Source organism: Symphodus melops, assembly GCF_947650265.1.
Source record: "Symphodus melops genome assembly, chromosome: 13".
In the NCBI taxonomy this organism is placed as follows: Eukaryota; Metazoa; Chordata; class Actinopteri; order Labriformes; family Labridae; genus Symphodus; species Symphodus melops.
In genome coordinates, this window is record NC_136703.1 from 15439423 (window position 1) to 15461139 (window position 21717).

General features: G+C 39.1%; 2 protein-coding genes across 3 annotated transcripts in view; one reads left to right on the forward strand and one right to left on the reverse strand.

Annotated features, from left to right (window-relative positions):
- Nucleotides 1–725: 725 nt before the first annotated feature.
- LOC306834589 (mitochondrial glutamate carrier 1-like) lies at nucleotides 726–5498 on the reverse strand. Its single transcript, XM_079360611.1, has 9 exons — nucleotides 5402–5498; nucleotides 4838–4963; nucleotides 4355–4410; nucleotides 3983–4073; nucleotides 3769–3887; nucleotides 2828–3023; nucleotides 2587–2744; nucleotides 2380–2455; nucleotides 726–2295 (listed from the first exon to the last, which is right to left on the reverse strand). Exons 1-9 carry the CDS (start codon nucleotides 5422–5424, stop codon nucleotides 2136–2138), a joined length of 1005 nt encoding a protein of 334 aa, XP_079216737.1. The 5' UTR covers nucleotides 5425–5498; the 3' UTR covers nucleotides 726–2135.
- Nucleotides 5499–11424: 5926 nt separating this feature from the next.
- The window catches only part of camkvl (CaM kinase-like vesicle-associated, like), a 52529-nt gene continuing 42236 nt past the window's right edge, over nucleotides 11425–21717 (forward strand). The window contains exons 1-2 of one of the 2 annotated variants that reach the window (XM_079358881.1): nucleotides 11425–11679; nucleotides 11801–11935. In XM_079358881.1, the coding sequence (XP_079215007.1) occupies nucleotides 11849–11935 (87 nt within the window). In that variant the 5' untranslated portion in view covers nucleotides 11425–11679; nucleotides 11801–11848. Of the gene's footprint in view, nucleotides 11680–11800; nucleotides 11936–17375; nucleotides 17661–21717 lie in introns of those variants that run through there. The other variant, XM_079358882.1, reaches the window with a different exon arrangement.

The window sequence follows — 21717 nt, forward strand, 5'->3', positions numbered from 1 at the left end:
CACCTATTTAATTTACTTTGGCAGCTATTATGTGGAAAAGAGGAGCACACTTTTCAACTCTTTGTTTAATAGAAAAAATAACCAGCTTCACACATGCCAATTATAGTGATATATATTAGTAATATCAAACGTGTATACTGTAGGTTTATATTTAGAAGGTATCAGATGATCCCCAGGAGAAACCGCACACATTTACTGTAGCACATGCGCACATGACGAGTATGAGGCGGTATCAGCTAGACATGTGAGAACCAGTTATATTTAGGACCCATGGGTTTCACCTGTTAGAGCAATCATGAACCTTTTAGAAAAAAAACTTTAAATTTATGAAGTGAGTTTTCTCTTTATCACCCCCCAGCTGATTGTGTTTGATGATGTTGGTGTCAGGGTTTAGCTGCACACGTTTCACATCAGAGTTTTACCTTTCTAAACTTGAGCTGAAAGGACAGCTGGATATTTGGCAGAGGGGAGGGTTAGTTATGCATGCGTTGCATCAAAAGCTCAAGGATCAGCCAGGGTTGAGTTACCCCAAATCTGCAGCGGGAACATTTTTTACTGCCACTAACTAACCATGCCTGCAATGCATGTTGAGAGGAGTTGGGTAACACCTTGCGAGCTTGCATCAGAAAAAAGTACTACACAAGCTTAGACTTAATGAGGAAATGAACTCTACCTGTGTGACTGTAAAGTATAATATGCTATTCACAAATAATCAAAGTCAGCACTGTATTTACATTCTTTATTAAGAGTAAAATATGTACAGACATCGTTCAGTTAATGAAAATAAATAATGTATTTCTTAACGTTATACCTTCAGCCCATCCAAATGTCAAAACTGATTTCCATTTGTGTTTGTAGCTTTTACAGTTTGAGGAAAATAAAAAATGATGAATATTTACATAGGACAATAAATAACCATGACCTTGAAATTTAACAAGAGAAGAGTGCAGCCCAAAATCACACTCTGCTATGTTTGTAAATAATAATAATAATTTAGTCATGTGCAATCCTGTGTACCAATACTGTCAAGAAATTCTCATCAGTCATTATACAGCAGTCAACTCGAAGAAAATAACTGCTTAAGTCATGTAGCACATTTTGAGAAGACTTGGTCCCAAAAGCACAACAAACGTGTTAATACAGCCTCTTTTACCATCAGTGCAATTTTTAACCAATAAGTAACATTTCCTCTCAACACAAATCAATGTTTATAACAAACAGTCATTGGGATAGCTTTGCAGTTGAGGGCCCAATGTACAGAACCAAATGTCCTCAAAGTGGGCTTCCCGGGTTTGACTCTAACCTGACAGTTACATGTAATTTCCCAATTTTAATGAAATTCAGAAATACTTGACATAACGTATAATCAGGGTTTCTGAGATGTTCAGCTGATTAAGCTTTAAACGCCAAAACCTCAACACACCAGAAAGCCAAAATGATCAGCAATTTACTTGTGAAGTAGTATTTCAGAGCAGTGCAGATCAGGAGGCAATTTAGAAGCACATGAATACCCTGCTTGGAAAAGAAAGTTGTACTAAACAAGATCCCTGTGATACACATTTGGACAGAAGGTCAGGTCATGTAAATGCTTTGATCACCTGAACCATAACTTTTCATAACTTTTCCAATATAAAAACCATCTTGTGAGAAAATCTGTTTATCAGATACTTAAATAAATACACTATGTACATAGACAACAACATCCCTGTCAGAGTTTCCCATGTAAGCCTTTGTAACAGGATTTGAGTTTCTGTCTCTTCTTGTTAGAACCCTCTTTCCACAAAAATATATTTTTACAACACCTGCAGCCAACACCCAATGATAACCAACTGGAACAGTTGGAAGGGATAGGCGAGTTAGGGTTGGGGTGAAGCGTAATTGATATAGAGCACATTTAGGGATAGGGGCTTACAGAAATCTTCCATCACTTAGTAAAGAAAGCTAAATATGGCTCAAATTTACATGAAGGTTTCTATATCAGTCAAATAACATCAATGTTGTGATAGCCCTGCGAAAGAAATACCACTTGTCATTAGCCTTGAAGTCTGAAACCCTCCAACAATAAAGAAGGTACACAGTTACAAAGAGCTGCCTGTCATTTAATGAAGCCACTTAATGACTCGGAAGCAGTGTTTTTATGCAGAGTAGATGTTGTGGGGAGTATAACCCAGCAGGAACTCTCCAACTCCAACAAAGTACATAACCTGGGCAATTCCAAAGAGTGGGGCAATAACCAGGGCACGGCAACTTGCACCCTTGAGAAATGCTCCAGGACCTTCCTTTCTCAGGATTTTTCTGCAATGGTAGAGAATGTGTTGTTTTAGCACACAGGAAAGTAACATTCATGCAAACCCTGGTACGTCTGTATTGCAAATTCACCTGACACAGTCCACAACTCCGTTGTAGGTTTCTTCATTGGCACCTTTCCTGAGTGATTGTAGCCTTGTCTTGACCACTGCAAATGTTAAATTTAGATTTGGTCACGAATTTACCAAATCTGGTTAACAACATGCTATTTCAGATGACTATACTAAAGTTCAGTTCCCCTAAATATCGACCACTATCTGTATAGACTGAAATGTTTACCATCACAAGGACTGACAGCCACCGCAGCAAGACATCCAGCAAAGCAGCCGGACAAAAAGGACCAATAGAAAGGCACAGATGAGTCTTCTGATGAACGCTGGCCAAGCTGGTGCAGATGCGCAAAAAGTGGAAAGTACACAACAGAAAATGGGATGTCCCTGAAAAAGGCAACAAACAAGCATGTCAACTTAATGAAGATACCATTTATGAATGATGAACATGTAGTTGAATCTAAGCTCACCTCATCAATGTGGCTCCGAGCCCCCTGTACAGTCCTGTGACTCCTTTTGTCCTCAGCAGCTCTCTGGTGATCTGTGTGGCCGACACACGCATCACCTGAGCCCCAGGGCTGGTGTTGTAGGAACGGCTTAGAACAGCGCTGGTCCCTCCCATTTTCAGAGTTGTTACTACACTGGGCATCACCCTCTGTTGTGCCGCTATCAGATACAGGAAGCATATTTCTTTCTCAATTGGACAAAAAACACTATCTAATCACACAATTATTAAAAAAAAACCCTGTTCTATAAGAATGATTGTAATGGAATCGGTGGATTCAGAATCACAACAGTTTTGTATCATGTATATAAATGTGTGAAACCTTATGGGAGAGTGTAAATGGACCACAGCAGCAACCTTGTGCTATCCTAAAAGAGATGTCATGATTCGAAGCCACAAGATCCTAGGACTCTCAAGTGTTGACATAAGTTTTAAACCAGTTTAACACTGACTGAGTTTTAACCACTTCTTATAAGCATAGGGCCATTTGGTTATACATTGAAATGTGTAGTGCAAGTATTAAGTAATTAATGCATGTCATGTCCACCTGGAAATAAAAACTCCAAAAAAACAGCAGGTTGAGTGGGGAAACATCAAAAAGGTAAGTAAGTCAACAGCGCTCATTTAATAGATGTTATCTGTGTTTGGGAGCAAGAAATATGCATTTAGTGGAGGATCAATACAAGACATGGAATGAAAGAAAACCAAAACATGTATCTGACTTATTAATCAAAGGTTTTGCAATGGCCTATTGTTAGACAGTCTTGCTTGGTTCTCTTTTTAAAAGGGCTTGATATCCATAGATTTGAAGAAGCCTGTTTAAGGGCATGTATTACCACTCCTAAGGACACGGCTCAAAACACTCTAAAGTATCCGCAGGCATTCTGTTCATTTTCTTGTGATTACCTAGTCTGCCAGCATCCTGCAGCTGAATCTTCAGCATCTCCATTGGGGTAGTTATGATAACTTGACACATGCCTGCACAGCATCCTGCCAACATTTCCTTAAAGACAGTCAGCCTGCCGCTGAAAATACACGAGACAAATAGAAAAAGTAAAAAAATAAAATAAAACAACAACAACTTTTAAGTACAAGAGCATATCTTGCTTATTTGACCCACCCATCTTGGCTTAACTGGTGGCGAAAGAAGTCGTTAGCTGCCAGTTTTATGGCCTTCTCAGGGGTTACCAAGGTGAGGTTTACTGCAGCGCCTGCAGAAAGAAGCATTGATGCTGACAAACTGGATTCAAATGTAACATAAAACTAACATTTTTGTGAGGAGACTTGACATAGCATGAAGAAACGTGGAAAAGTGTCTGTCTGTGGAGTATGATTGAATTTGTAGGAATGTGTAAGGCTTCGTGCCAATCTTGTGGGTTGCACAGACTGGTATTAAACAGGTAAAATACTTCCATATGGTCAATAAGATATATAAGTGTATACAACTTGTGCATATTATAAAAGGTCAGTTCTGTCAGTGTGACAATCTTACCTCTGTACATGCCAAAGTAGCCTTCAGATTTAACCGTCTTTACAAGACAATCCAACCTGACAGGGAAAGAAGGGAAGTTAAACGATTTATTGACAAGAAAAAACTTTGAAAAATGCATAGAAGAAAATGGTTGTCTTGTCTTGTTCTGCCAACACGAATAAAGGTTGGATATGCCACAGAGAAGAATGAAATACTGAGACTGTGGACAGTTAAAAAAAACTGTTAACAGTCTTTGCAGGACCAAAACTCTTCACAAAGGAATCAAGCAAATCTATTTTCGACTGAAGTCTCACATAGCAACCATGCACTTTAACATAAATATATCCTTGGATGGTAAGAGAAGGGACCTAATGACAAAGAATTGCAAAGTAAGTAAAGGCTATTCTACATGTTACACGTGCTTTAAATTTGTGTCACCATTTCAGCAAATCTGAAAGAAAATAAGAAAAAAGTGGCATTTGCAATAGAGAATGGGGTTCCTACATGTTCTTGTAAAGTTGCTGCCCGCTGCGTTGGTTCTGCAGGCGAGTCTTGGCCAAGTCGATGGGGAACACACAGGTGACTCCCACCATTCCTGCAATCCCTCCGTTGATCAGTTTGGCTGGGAGGCTTTTAAAGGACAAGTCAAGATAGACAAGAGTCTTTATACAGCACATTTCAACAACAAGGCAAATCAAAGACAAAATAGGCTTAGGGTAGTCATTCAGTTTGTTAATTTTAAGTATAAGCATCAATGAAAACCATGTAACAGTTGTTTAAATGGGTGACTGGCTATGGGAATCTGCTCATCCAGAAATAACTGGTCCCTAAATTAAATCAAAATTACACACAGGTACATCCAGGAGGAATTCTACATACTAATGTGTCAATGAATTCTAATGTAAGCTCCAGATAAGAAAAGAGAAAACCCACACTATTTACACTTAATAATGAATGACATTAAAGATATCAAAGCATGCTTAACTCCTATTTTTTTTCTTCTGAGCAGTATAACTCCTGTATCAGGGGTTTAATGTAACTGTCCTTATGGACAGAAATGGTCCGTACCTATATTGTTGCTGCTGGGCCATGGTTCTTGGTTGTTGTGAGTGCAAAATTTGGTCTGCACAGAGGAGGAGGCTAGAGAGGGAGAGCAGGCTGAGGGTCCCTGAGAGACACTGAGCCAGAAGCTCAGGGTTATATATATAGAGACAGGTCCCGCCCAGCAGATCCAGGGATAAAATACAACTACTACAAACATTCTCCACCCAATGCTCTACCAGCCAAGTACTGGAGCCAGAGTTTGTTTTCACCCCATTAAAAAGCAAAAAAAAAGTTTTGCATGAATACAAATGAACATCAAGTTGACATTGAATGCACCATAAGTGATTACTGTTTTAAACAAAGCAATATTTTAAGATTTTTCATCATTTGAACGCTTTTTAAGAAGAGATGTCTATTGATGAAGGACGACTCTTAAAAACAGAGCTAAGTGCATCATTCTCTGAAAACCATGCCCGCCAGATGGGTAAACAATCAGCATCACACACGCAACCAGTGCCGTTAAAAATACAAGATTTTAGAAGTTCAGCATTACAAAAAGAGGAAAGAGGAAGAGGAAATGACGTGTTTTGAATGAAATACTATACAGGTGGATTTCCCTGAATCAAAGTAGATGGGGCCGAAATTGAAAGTACTTCTTCCATCTTTTAAAGATAGTATGTTTATGAGTTTTGGACAGAGATATGTTAAAATATGCATTAAAAATGAAAGTGTATCGTTTGGTCCCAGGGGAGGTTAATGCCAGGAAAGGAAAGTATTTTCAATTTTGCAACATTTGAATTCACCACTGACTCAGGTAGTGCTGATTCTATCTATTGGTCATTTTTTAAGGCTTTTTTTTGGGGGGTCTTTTTTGTCTACTGAATAAAACAGTGTATGAATGATTCTACATTGATCATGGCTATTCTGACAATTAAAACAAACAAGATTTCAATGTGCTAGTTAACTAAGGGGTTACATGTGTTCTAAAAACAAACCATAGAGAAGTCTCCTTTGAAATTAGGTCAAATGTTTAATGTTGCTGTTTATAACTGCAGACTCATCCTTTGCTCTACTGCAAGAAACATTAAATGATTTGAGAGAGCAGATGTAACTGTTTCGTCTAAACTGTATGAAAAAACATGCAGAACAATTGTACGACTTCAGGCAATTTCATTTAAAAATTATCTCTCTTTTTCGCTATGTTTCATTCATTTACACTGGTCAAATAACACTTGACTCTATTCTCACAAATATTTTATTGTGATAAACTTCCTATGCAATGCATAACAAGCTAATAAAACAGCATTACCAGCAAAAGAGCTACAAAGGTTACAATCAAACATTAAGAAGCAAATCACTGCAGGTCTATCAAGGCCAACAGTAGTATTAATTACTTTGCATGTGCACCGCTTTTATTAGCATGTTGTCAGGTTTCCAAAGTGCGCTCGTCCTTGCTCTGCATGCTGCCAAAGATCGAGGTGCACCTGTTATAAGAGAACCGGCGTGTGCGCACACAGTGGTGTGAACGCGTATTACAGCGCCTGCAGCTGCACCGATGGGCTGCAGGATAATACACCTGCGGGTTCAGATCCTTAGGGCAGCCGGGCAGGTGGGCAGGTCGATACACCAGGGAAAGGGGCACACAGCTACGCTGGATCAGAAAAGTCCTCCCGAACCTTCCCCTTAGATTAGTGTCCTGCAGTGAGAGAGGAGACACAGCTATTAGAGGTGGTGCCAAGACTTTAAATAACATGTTGACATGTATAAAGTGGGTGTTGTCTTTGTTGTTCTCACCTGTGTGTAGCAGTAGCCACTGCAAATAGTGGTGTTGACTACGACACACTGGGCACAGTCTTCCCGTTCAATCCATAAGGTGTGATTCTTCAGCATACAGGCACCAACAGTCCAACCCATCAACATGCACAGCAGCATGCATTTCAACACTACCGGAGGCATGCTGAAAGAAACAAACGTGCAGCAACAGGAAGACAAAACAACTGTAAAAACACTCAAGAGAACTTAAAGCCAAAAACTCACAAAAAGTTTAAGAGAAGAAACACACCTTCACGATTTAAATGTTTAGTTTGTATGATACAAAATGCATTAAAGTGTAAAGAAGGGGATCCTGGGGGAAATTATTTCAGGTATCCAGTAAAACCTGTTTTATCTTTTGCAAACGGGACAATATCTTGATGTCAAGTTCTTCCTCTTGTTAAGTCCGGGCTCTCCCTGTTCTTCTCCTCTCCTTCTGAAGCCATCAGTGTCCGTGCGCTTTTATGGAAACCTTAATCCACCTCGACTTTAGTCTGCAACATCATTCTTGAAATCACATGTCAGCTGGCTACAATGTTTAGAGTTTAAAGGGGTTTAAAAACACAGAAACACAAGGGCAGAGGTAGAATGTAGGTCTGTTTAGTGTCTTTGTTTTTCTTTTCTTTCATATAACGTATCAAAGTATATGTTCAGGATGGTTAGTACAACAAACAACAACAAAGTTATACAACTGTGTCCCCGACCCTAAAAGGGTTGTAGTTGGTGAAAATTGTTACATGTGGTTGATTCTGCACGTGTTAGGTCATAAGAGCCTACCATATGTTTCGATTTCAGTGTCACGCTGCACCAAAAATCCTCAGAAGTGAGTCGCTCTAAATGAAGGACATCTAGCAATTAGAATATTGAGGCCTGGCCATTAAACTACTAGATACAAGCCTTTTTTTCCAGTTGGTTCAGTTTAATGATAATTTGCTAATGTAAACTTCTCAGATCCATAAAAGGATAATAACCTGGTATTAAGTGTAAAATGAAGACAAATAGATACATTTGATTATTTGTTTCCATTAAGAAAACATTGTGCAGTAGAGTCAGACAAATAAATATAATGACAATGTAGAGTAATCACATTTAGATAAATTCTTACTTATAAATTAAAATAAGAATTTCCAACCTGACCTCCACTGAAGAACAAGCCATTTGAGAATTGTTGCAACACTTTGAAATAAATGAAATTGAGTTTACTTTTGAATTCTTGATGAAATTTGATTATAGATCGATCTGATTTCTCAATGCTGGGTCAGCCCTCACATGTTTCTGTCGGACGGGGTTTTACCCTCATCCCTCCTCTAAGCCATTAATGCTCCCATTATTACTACATGTTCTCAATGTGAGTGTACATGTGCCTTGAGATACTTTTCTCTAAATAAACTTGTTGAACCGAAGCAGTTTGATGAGAATGGCCTGATGACTTGTGAATTGTGAGTTTGACAGATATAAACTGAGATTATTAATGACAAATCAAGTCACAATTCATTCACTACATTTTTATCTTGTATTATATTATCGTGCCAAACTTCAAACTCTTAGTGATGCTCAGGATTACCAGAAAGGAAACACTATAAGTTTGACAGTCGGCTATTACAGTTGTGTTTTTAAAGAACATCTGTGTACTTTTGTTGAAATGTCAGCCCAACCCATTGGCTGATTTTTTTTGGACAGCCAAATTTCAATTGTTTACTTGATAATCCTGTGTGGAAAGCAAGGATGAATTCTGACATTCAACTTTAAAACACATTTCCTGAACCAGCTTCTACATTGAAAAACAAGCACAGGTCTTTGATTTACAAACTAAAACAGAGGCCATATGAATCATCTTTTGAGGCCATATGGACAGTGTATGTAACTCTATAATAACTAGTTTAACAAACTTATTTAATTCAACAAAAAAGTAGCTTTTATTCTAGAAGTTAAGTTCTTCTGTCATCTTTTTGAGGTAATCTGCAAATTATAAAAAAAAATCATAAATACAATTATTGCTCCTCTGAGAAAACCAAAGCATGCTGATCATTCATTTCTGTGCCCTTTGATTGGTCTGCCAATAATAATACACACACAAATCTTATAACCTGATTATTTTTCATTTTGACAATTTTTCCATTTCTGACCTGGCCTCTGTTTCTGTTTTTGCTTTAAATTAATCATGTCGGGTCACTGTAAGATAACAAATCCATCAGATAATTGTAACAAAGTGGGACGTGGACAGTTCACAGATTAGCTGTCCTGACACAGATCTGGCATACCAAAGAACATTGTGAAATGCAGGTGAACATATCTAAAAAAAAAAATTATGATCTGATTCATGTATCCAGAAATGATGATAAAAGCTTTCTTTATCCTCAAAGGGCAGCAGTCAAGCGAAAAACACGATATGGGAAGAAGTTTTCAAATGAGTTTATTTGATGAGATGTTCAAACCAACTATCAGGACAGGCCACATGATGTCCTTCTGGTCAACCCTTGTTTTAATTCTGTGGCTCTCATCAAGCTGTGTCTGTAACTCTACATGTGCCGATAAGGCCTTGGAACTGGGTCAGACAGAAATATGAAGCTCTTTTGTTTTATAGGGGCCGTGACCCAGCAACACCACAAGGTCAACAGGTCACAGTCAGAGCACAACATAAACAAGTCCCTTTTCAGCCGGTTTGCCCAGTAAATATTTCCTTGTTGTTTTATTATGATTAAATACTGTCATAAAAAAACTGAGCCAATCCAAATTAACTCAACATTTTTTAAATTTCAGAATTTAAAAGTCCTTTTCGACTCCTTATTTTATGTCAATTGCAATTATTGACAAGTTAGTACGACATTTTCACTTTGTAATATATGTACAATAGGGCATGAACATGGCAATGTAGGCAACAATATTAGACTTCTGCATTGATTTGGCTTCTGATGAATCATGCAATGTTCTTGTTTTAACTGGGTCAATGAGAGGCAGAGTGTTGATGCAAGAGACAAAGTTTGATAAATTTGTTATTCACAAAAAAATACAAATGATTTAAGAAATGGATAAGAAAACGCGTTAAAGAAACCTGAATATGGCTTTTAAACCCAACAGAAAATACAAACAAAATGAGATAAAGCAAATGTATGTTAGAGCCCTTGTTTGTTACGGGTTTGAAATTGGCTATTCATCCTTGTTCAATAAAATATTTCCAAAAGGATATAGACAGTGATAATAAATTATAAGATAAGATATATTTATTGTCATTGTACAAGTAAAACAAAATACTGTTAGAGCAATCCATTAGATGCCATATCAAAAATATACAAATCACTATGACCAAATTTACAAATAAGAATATGGATCAATAATGCAGTATAAATAGGCAGTATGCAGTTAAATATACACTAATTGACATGTGCTGGATAAACATATTGCACTAAATATATTGCAGTTAAAATATACGATAACTTTAAAGTGACATGTGCTGAATAAATACACTGGGTATTGATGTCTGGGGGAGGAGCGTTTTCAGAGAGAGTCAGTGGGGGGTGTTGCTTTTGTTATTGATTATCATGAAAAAATTATATATATTTATATGCAAAATATCCTCGTTTGTATTCACCAAAATATCCTGTAAACATTACAGGTTACATTCTTTTTCAAAAGTGGGGGGAGAGTAGTCTGAATTGGGTTCTGGAGCTGTGCCCCACCTCATACATCGCACTCATTGGCCAGCCGCGAGTGATTCCAAGCTATTGAGCGTCACATCCACCGGGAGTGACTCGCACCGCACGGCTTCTCCTGTGACGACTGCTCATAGCATCCGTATTACTGTTCACCCGCTCACCCGAATCAGGTGATACCCAGCAAGGGTAACTATTGGCTCTTGACTCAGACCTTCCCCGAGGTGATTGGTAGAGTGACGAGCACTCAGCATGTGACCTCTACAATGAGCTTCCGCCCACGGAAGTAAATGAGGAACTCTACGCTTATTAATACAGCTATATATTGGTGTGACGTTTTTATCATGGTGCAATTTATGAATACATTTAGCGACCTCACAATAAAAGTTGCCGAACAGAATAACAACAGATTAACTTTATTAAATGATACTTTTCAGTGACTTTGTGTTTTAAGTAGGCTATTTTCTTTGGGTGAAGAGCGCCACAAAGCCCCGTGGCATGCTGGGAAATAAACTGTTCATTGGTCAGCGAAGATCACTTTTGCAAAAAAGTATAACCACCTTTTCCAAACGAAACCTTCTTAACATTACGAACACCGACATACGAAAGCTTTATGTGTGAAATCATCAAACGTTAACCCCCAAAATAATGTAATGACGTTTGAGAACGCTTTCACTTCTCGTGATGTTTGACCGCAAATGATAACGTTACTTGCCCACGAGACCTTCACACTTATATGCAAGAGAACAACGTTTGAATATAACAACAAAAAAAATATTTTACAATCACTGCATCTTTTTGTATTATCGCCACTCTAGACCTGCTCCAGTTTACGGAACAGTAAGTCGACCACCCACCTTATCTGACCAGTAGATGGCAGACAAACACAATCTTTCACCATCTCTTAAGGCCTCTCTATTATATGTTAAATGTATCTTCTTTTATCGTTTGTTTTTCACAGGTAACTGTAACATGAACAGCTGAACACAGACATGTTTTATAACAATCCATGACCATTAAAACGACACTAAAAGCTCAGCTGAACCGTTGTAAAATGCACATTGACAATTGTGTCAGCTGGCAATATTCTCCTCAGGTAAGGTATTTATTGTTCTTCAAATACAGAGGAAATTCAGGCTGAAAGCCAATGAAACTGTTTAGCTTTGTGAGCACATGCATGTCAGACACAGCCCTGCTTCATCAAATGACAGAAAAGCAGAGAGAGAGAGAGGATAGGCCAATGTTGTTTGACAGAAAAAGAAGGATTTATCAAACGTGTGTGCTGGTAAAATGTTAAGTTTGCAAAAGGTAGCTGAACTTGTTTATTGAGGCATCACCATGGACAAAAGCTATATGTCAGGGGTCTCCAACCTTTTTTAGGATGAGAGCTACTTTTGAAAAACAGGTCGCGAGCTACTTCTACTCCCCTTTATTTATTTTTTTATTTTTTTTACAGTGTACAGTGTATTCTTTTACCTTTCAATACGGCAAAGAAAGGTGAAATTGAAAATAAAACTATATTTTATTCCAATTGTGAATTGCTCCAACAAAGAAAAGGACTTCAGTTTGGCAGAGAGCAGCAGGCATATCTATTTGGGGCCATATTTTGTCTGTGTCCTTGGTACACCTCAGGAGGAAGAAGAAATAGTTTGACCCAAATCATCATTGGTGTCCTTGAAGAAACACATTAATAACCTCAAGAATCTGGAGACCACCTTCGCTCCTCCCATCTTTCCTAATCCCTCCTCCTTGCCGTTTGTGTTCTTCCGTGTCCTAACTTTAATGCCACTTCTTTCTTTTTTTTGGTTTGTGTGCACCTTCACATTCACTCACAAAGACATGGAAAGTCTCAAAAGGGCCTTTAAATCAATCTCACTGAGCTTAAAATATTCAACCTAGTTGTGGAAGAGGGCTTACCAGTAGTATGTACAGTATAGCTCAGTTCTCTACTTCTTCTCTTTCTTTCACTGTTAAAGAATTCAAAGCCATCTGAGGACCTGTGTGGTGTATTTTATAGGATTTGCCTATATGTGGCACTTTTTTTAAAATTTAATTCATTTAGCTTTGTGTCTGCAGATACCTGATATTCCAAATGTCTTGACTATGTTGTCCCCTCGGCCAGGATTCTCACTGTTTTTATTTTCGTTTTTTTGATTTTGTAGGATAAAAAAATCATTCATTTCATTACGTATACCTAAATGAACTTCTTTTTTTTAAGAACAAGGTACCAGCAGATGAGCTGCTATAGAAAGAAGGAAATAAAAAAACAAATACTGATTTACTTCAAAAAGATCCTGTGCTTAATTCCACCCCAAATTGTTGAAGGTTTTCTCATTTCATCAGAGTTTAATCAAAATTTAAAAAAATGTATATAACTACAATCTCCCTGATGTGGAAAAGGGAGGAAATAAAGGTTATATGCGCTCCCTAATTGGTGACCTCTGCCTCAGCGAGCGTCGACTCCAAGACAGCTGCAGAAATATCATCGATCAGCCAGGGTAAGAATAGCCTCAGGAAGCTACCGTCATTGCAAAAAGTCTCCTAGGCAATTAACCACAGCGATGCATCCAACCGAAACTTCAAACAATCTTTATCCCTAACTGTTACAACCTTTAACTAAAGAATGCTTCTGCCATTTAAGCTGCCACTGAGAGGAAACCATTTGAAAAAGATTGCCTGACCCATGTCTAACCTATAAGACAAATACACAAAATTCAATCCACTGCAGTCTTTTCTTTGTGCACTAGTTTTCTTTTCCTGTTATGTCTAACATTTCATCTGAATTTTATTACCACACTGCTATTGATTTTTAAAGAGATGCACATTTTTTTTCCCGAGCCAGTGCTGAAGTCAAGGAGGCATTGCCCGTCCTACATTAGAACTCAAATATAGCTGTAGCAATTAAGGCCAACTCTCTTATGCTACATTAAGCATGCGGGTGAAATCAGTCTTTACTGTATTATTTATTTCTGAATGTCCGACTGAGCAGACAAATTCAGCCATGCCGAGGCACAGACTTGCAACTGATTCACATAAATATTGCTCTTTAAGTGTTAAAAAAAAGGGAGATTCAGGAGACCTGCTTTTGGATGAGACTGCTTATGTTTTCATGTCTTTCTTCCTATCTTTCTGTCTTTCTTTCTTTCTTTCTTTAGCAGTCAAAGGAGGAGCGAAGTAATTACAACCTGCCTCGAACCCGCACTGGCCTTTAGCCTAATGATGAAAAAGAGAAGATGACAAAGAGAAAGAAAGGCATATTAAGAATCAGACTGAGGAAAAAAATGGGATAAAAAAGAGGAAAAAGATTGATGCTGATGAGTGACAGAACGAGGATGAAGAGGTGTGTGTGTGTGTGTGTGTGTGTGTGTGTGTGTGTGTGTGTGTGGGGTGGGGGGGGGGGGGGGGGGGGGGCAGGGTGGCAGAAGGAGAAAGGAAGGGTTAGCTTCCGACAAAAGGAAGTGGGAGACAATCCAGTAAAACACATGGTGAGTGAGTGTATGTGTTTATGTGTGTGCGCATGCATTCCCACACATGTTCCAGCAACAAACGTGGTATGTGAGTGCAAGTTGTAGATGCACAGCCCCTAATAGAATTATATCACTTAATGCCAGATTTGAAATATACGCTCGGATGCCAGATTGCAGGCTGTTAGGGATTAATTCTAAATTAAGCCTCTATGGAGAAAGAATGCATGTAACTCCATGTACTGAACCATTACTCTGTGTATACACAACAATTAGAAGCATTTAAATCAGGGAGTTAAGACGTCTTGAGTGTGTGCCAGGAGAGCTCACAAAGATGAGAACACATGAACTCTCACACACACACACACACACACACACACACACACACACACACACACACACACACACACACAAAGGAGTGCGCTCAAGTCTAGATGATAATTATTAAAACACATTTCAAGCATGTGAGGTTTATATTAGCCGACATGTAAACTCACAAATGTCCACACGCATCTTCACTGTAAAGTGGGAGAGCAGAGAAAGATAAAATAAAGAAAAGGGAGAAACAGAATGTGACAAAGTGAGTGAAGGAGAGCCAGAGCTCTGAGCGCTCCGTCTGTATGGCTGCTGGCCTTGAAGCCTGTCAGCTCCAAATGGCAAATTTGGTGAAAGGGATGTTTGCTCTGACTTCTCAAAGCTACAGTTCATCTCGCAGCTGTGTAGCCTGCTTTGCTTTTATGGCACTGTTCAGTTGATCTCTTGGCTGGGTCTTGATAGAAAGCAGGCTTTGTCCAGCAGCTGAGGGTTGTGTGTTTGTTAGCTTAGTTTGATGCACTCACAGAGGTGAAGGTCAGTAATTACAGAGTGAGTCATGATGATGATTCATTAGAACACACAATGGTCATCTCACACCTCTGTGCCAGCCACTAATGGCCACCTGGTACCTACATCCTACCTGGTTGTTCAGAAGGCTTCATAGCACAAGTGACATAATGCATGACTTGTACTTGTCAGGCATTTAATGTCATTGTTTTTTTTAACGTTGAAAGTAACTAAGTAGACTTTGTGATGAAGAGCTGGGAGGTAGGCTACTTGTACTCCATGTGTGTATTTTACACACATGCTCTTTTGATGCATTTTACTCATTTACGTCAACAAGTTTCTAAAAATCCAGATTTTAACTAAAAACACATTAGGTTTATTTAAAAGAAATGTATCTATATAAACAGTGGTTGTCATTATTTATTAACCTCTGACTTTTTGTTAGTGAGTGGTAACCTGAGCATTAGACAGTCATTCATTTGAAATACTTGTGATAATCTTGCAAAAAGTCAACTTAAATTCAAAGAGCAGGACTTTTAATTTCGGACTCAATATACATATATATATATATATATATATATATATATATATATATATATATATATATATATATATATATTGAATGTGGTGTTGGCAAAAATATTCAAATATGCCTTCCGGCACATCTGCAGCATATCCAGGAGGCAGCCAGAAGAGCAGTAACACCTGACAGTATAATGCAAACAGTTGTGAAGCCTAATTATGGTATTATTTTGACACTGTCATTGTTAGTCTTACTTTATGGTAATCTTTGGAGCAGTTGTTGCCAAAACTTTGCCCCACCTTTACACCACCTGCACCTACATGAGACTGATGGGCAGCTACGGTTTTGCAGTTTTGATTGTATTTGCCTGTTTACATCAAATGTGAAGGTCACAAAGAAACCAGCAACCTTGCCTGATGAGACTTCATAATGATCTATTTAATATTCCTTTATATCCGTTTTCCCGTGTCTCACAAACACACACACACACACACAAACACAAAGAAATACACAAATGCACACTGAAACACACACTTTTGTGAGAATACATTTTCAGCAAATGGAAGCTGCAGCAGACTCAAGGTCTCTTGTGAATGTCTGTGGGAACAGACTGTAGGCACCTGTACAAAAAGGGAAAAACCATAATGCCACACTGGGTACTTATCACTGTGTGCTTATCTGTCTGTCTGTCTGTGTGTGTGTGTGTGTGTGTGTGTGTGTGTGTGTGTGTGTGTGTGTGTGTGTGTGTGTGTGTGTGTGCGTGCGTGCGTGTGTGTATTTTGGTAGTAGGTAGCAAGAAGAAGACGGATATGTTTCTCCTCCACAAAACTCAACTTCCTCTCTCATTTTTTATTCTCCTCCTTTGCTTTCTCTATTTAAACCCCCCCCCCCCCCCCCCCCCCCCCCCCGGCCCACACGCACACACACAAAATACACTAACAAGCATGTGCACGGGCATGCAACCTCTGAGACACATAGAAACCCAGTAGTTAGTTCCTGCGTCATTACAGTAGCCATCTGTCAGTATGCAGGCACACACCGACTTGGCTTTGTGTGTGCATCCACTTCGCAAACACGCACACACACACTAACACACAGGGCAGCATGCATTTGCACAAGGACGCACACATTTATCGTGGCTATATCTCACCACAGTGACCCTTTCTGCCCTGCACGCCCTGCTAGTAGTTTGATGGATTTTACATGAAGCTGCAGATTTGAGTGAATCCAAGAGGTGAAAGGTTTCCTCTCCCTTCTTTTATTTCTTGTTATCTTTTCTTCTCTCTCTCTCTCTCTCTCTCTCTCTCTCCCTCCCTACCCACATGAATCTGTGTGTTTCTCTGTGCCTGCCAAAGGCTGATGTCATTGTCCGGCAGAAGTGTGTACTTTCCAGTGTGTGTGAGATGAAATGATGAATGTTGAGGTATAATCCCAGGGTTTAATCCCAGACCACTCCCAATCCGCTGCCCGCACACACTCACATAAAACAGCCGGAGTAACTCTTCTAGCAGACATACACACAGTTTATTAAACCATAAAAACAAGGCAGGATTTTGGGGGTGGAGGACACATTTGGGCCTCCAGCAGCCTTTAATAATGATCTCACATTATTCAAAGATGCCCACCTGCTAGGCACAAAGAGAGAGAGAGAGAGAGAGAGAGAGAGAGAGAGAGAGAGAGAGAGAGAGACATAGAGGGGGAGAGAGAGATGAAAGATTATTTATTTCTCCTGGGTGGGAGACAGTGAGTGAGTGAGAGTGAGTGGGAGGGAGGGCGGCAGTCAGAAACAAGCAAACTAATTCTCACCGAGGAACAGACAGTCGTGCCAGAGCAGGAGCTGCGCTTACTTCACCTCCTTCTGACGCTCTCTGTGCATCTACAAAGCATCAGTGGGTTTTTTGTTTTTTTTTGCGTGCACGAGACCAGGTACTTACAAGGACCAGAGTTTTCCATTTTGGATAGGGGGCTGCAGACACACGCACCCACACTTCTCCAAGCCGAGAACAATTAAGGTAAGACTGTAAACGCGGCAAAAGCTGAAGGCGTGGTGAATTATTTTGCCTTTAACAACTCGATGTAATCCCTGCTGGCGGTAGAGAAGCAGTCGATAAAGGGATACAAAAAAAAAGCGATTTTCCGAGCCGTGTCGCTTCTAATGATGGAGCACAGCGCGCGTAAAGCAGCTGCAGCGAACCTCTCCAACTGGCTCAGATCATTTAGAGTTAAACTAAGTGTCTGTCTGCTCATCGTGCCAAGAGAAGTTAACGGAGATACAGTCTGTTATGTGTAGCAGCTGACTTGTTGAATATTTTCAGGAATTTGATCATACTATGCAACAACATGTCTTCGTAAGCAATGGAGCGAATTTTCGAAATTACTGGCGTTGTTCTAATTAGCTTTAATTAGTATATAATAAATATTTTTTGTAATACTTGTACAAGTTCAAGGCTCTCTGTATAAATGTAAAAAGATGAGTTTCTTTGGTAGGCACTCACTTTAAAGCAGCAGGTTCCGTGTATAAATCCTCAAAGAGCGTCATTTTTCAGTTACAGCTTGTCCATTTGATTCATTGAGAAGTTCTTCCAGCTGAGTTACTGGCTCTCTCTGTTGTACTTTAGGAGCGGGGGATATGTCCTCTGAAGAGTTCTGTCACACTTTCTCAGAAGGTGAAGGAAAACGTGTGAGGGGGAAAATGTATTCACTTGTTAATTATGCATGAAACAGCAGCGAATCATTTTCAAACTCGAGATCACCATTATTTACTGCAGGCTTCTGAATCACAGCTATACATTTCGAAGTAGGTTTTTTTTTTTTAAGGCAAGCTGAAGATACATGCTGTTGATGTATGGACTGATAGGATGTTTAGGGGTGCAGGAGAAGAAAATATGGTTGGAATAATTCTATTTAAACTACTCTAAAATGATTGGCTGTCGATTAAGGACAGAGTAAAAGCTGTGCCATATTTCATATTTGCAATGAAAACAGAGTACAATACCTGCTGGCCCTTATACTTGTTTAGAGTGCGAGCAATTGAGGAGGTCAGAAAAACACAAGAGCGAAAAAAAATCTAGAGTAGACTACTACACCCATTGCACCCCTGAGACAGACTAAAGGAGGCTGCTGAACCAGGAAAGGGATTGAAGTGGCTGAGGAAAAGAGGCTAGGGGGTGAGAAAGGGGGCCAGACGGGTAGAAAAAGTGGAAACATGCAGTCGTTGGCATTTTCCTGTCATTGGTGTCGTGGTAGCTGCTCTGTATTTCCAACAGCATTCATGTTTAGCCTCAGCTGGTGAGAGCTTACTCTGATTTTATGTAACAGTGCAAAAAAATTGTAACACAACTTTTCTGTTTCATCTATCTATCTATCTATCTATCTATCTATCTATCTATCTATCTATCTATCTATCTATCTATCTATCTATCTTCCTCAACGCTATCCAAGTCAACCTGAAAGCTGCATTATTTCAGGTTTTAACTTCTTTCTCGAGACCTTATTGAGAGTTTCTGGAAAAGTAGCAGCCTGAAGGACAAAAGGCTCTCAAATCATTTGTGTGCTTTTTCATGTGTACTACAACAGTCTGTTGTGCCCTGTTCATGGCACACAAAAAAGAGGCTGCTTTGCTTGGATTTCACTGGACAAGCCAGATAACTGGTATAAGCCAACATCCACTGCACATAACCAAACAAAGATGTTTTCAGTGATATGCTCTATGAGTTAGTTCAGGTGTGTGTACCAATATGCTTTCTGATATGTTGTCGCCAACTCGCTTCTTTATTTTCTTTCTTTTTTTTGAAGAAATAGGAGATGCAGTTTAGATGTGAACCTTCATCCTCAGCTCGCTGCCTTTTAAAAGACTGAGATTCATTTCGCAGATTTTCTGTCGACTGACCTCTCCTGTGCACTCATGCAGCAGAAACATTTGGAGAGTAAAGTGTAACAGCAGGAGACAAACGGGCGGAGGAACGGATTTGTGAATCCCATTAATGTCATAACTCAGATGTACAAATTGTGTAAGATTTGTATGACTCAATGTGAGTCGATTTATGTAAAGTTTAATTTATGTTTGGCAAACCTTTGAGTCGCTGGTTGAATTCTGCTTTCCTGACATCATTTGACCTCCTCAAAGGCTTCTAATATTTGCTCAGTTCAGGATTTTGTCGACATTTTTGCAGAATGTCTGGAGGAAAAATTCTATTGATAGGGAAAGTTCTTCTCTGTTAAATCAAAGTAACCCTTTCACTATGGGCAAAAAACTGATTTGGATGCGATTCAGGTGGAAAGTTTAAGATTTTTTTTGTTTTTTACTTTAAAAATTATTATTTTTAACTGCACTTTCTTATGATGAAAAAATACTAGGACCTGTTTCTATTGATGTACTGTGTGTTATAACTAAAACTATTACAACTAAAATACATGCAAATCTGATCTGATAAGAACAATCTGTGCACAAATAGGTTATTAGACTGACTCTCCTTTCACTTTTACATGGCTTAAAGGAAACAGCAGGTTGGATTTATTGAGTAAATAGGGAAATGCTGACACCGTTATATGGGAAAATGATCAAAGCCGTTCTCAAGTGTTCACATTACTGTGATTTTAACTCAATTAAACGGAAGAGTGAGCTTTGACTGCTTACACCATCCTTTCAACATTGCTTCTATTGATCACCAAATGCTTCATGTAGGGGGATGAATGTCATCTTTATTACAGTGATACAATAGTGAAATGCCTTCATAATGGAAAAGCAGGAGAAGGGATGAGGATGGAGGAAAGGGCGGGCGCTGCTCATGTTTACAGTAACAGTGACGGTATCGATCAGCCCACATTTTTCTCAGAGTTGACTCACTGCAGTCTGAAGTGAGAGGTTGAAGGAAGTGTACTTTTTAAAATAGAAAATACATAACACAAGGAACATAAATAACTCCAATATTCATTTTCTAATTAGACTGGACAATGCTGCAGAGAGAGAAAGTGCAGCAAATGTGGCCTTACTGAGTCAATAAAAGCAATTTTACAGATTTATTTCATCGATACAGGAAACCTTATAACCGGTTTTGTGTGGGTGCTGGTGCAATGCGGGCATCAATATCCCATTATAATGTCATAGTAAATCATAAGAGCTGATAATAGCAGATGTAGTAAGCACACACTGATCCCTGCTGTTGTTGAGTATGAATGTTTATCACTGAGATTCTGCTGCTGCATCTGCATCACTGTGACTTTTCAAACCCCCTCATGGGACATTTGCTCTCTGCCACAATATTTGGTGGCCGGTAATGATCCTTGTGTGCCTTAGGGGTTTGGAGACAAGGATTCACCAAATTTATCCAAGCTGGAAAAATAAATTGCGTGTTTCTGCAGAACAATCATATTGAAGTTGTAAAGCCAGCAGTGCAGGAGTTAAACAAACAAACAACCATAAACACTTCTTGTTTATTTCTGTACACATGCCACCTATGTTACATAAGGATGAGCTTGAGGATAAACTGCACATGCAGCATATGTTTGTTTTCTCCCCGAACTGACTTTGGTGCCAGAGGTTTCTCATGTCCTGCCCTCCTTGCTCATCTTCTGCCTCCTTGCTCTCACACACTCTCATCTCATCTGCTCGCTGTCTCCTCCAGCTGAGCCCTCTGTCCCCTGCTGAATCCCCCAATGTGTTCTGTCTCAATCTGTCATAAAGAATATGTATAAAGGGTGTTAGAGGGCCTGAGATGATCCAGATATCTATGTAGTAGAGATTTACGCTGCATAAATGCAAAAATAATGTCATCACTTTTGCTGTTGTTGTCAAAATGTGTTTCCGAAAAGATTTTTTTTGGTCCAAATTTAAAATGGGGTTAAGACCTGCTAATGTATTCATGTTCAATGTTTCACAAAAGTTAACCCCCGAGCACTTTTTATTTTTTACAGTTTTTTTCAAATGATTTGGGGCATCTCTTGAAACATCTTTAAAGGTCTTAGCATTAAAGATGCAATTTCAAAAAACAGCTTGTATGCAAAAAAAAACAAAACATTGCAGGAGTCCTCCTCCCATCAAAAATCTTTGGAGTTGTTTCAGTAAAGTTT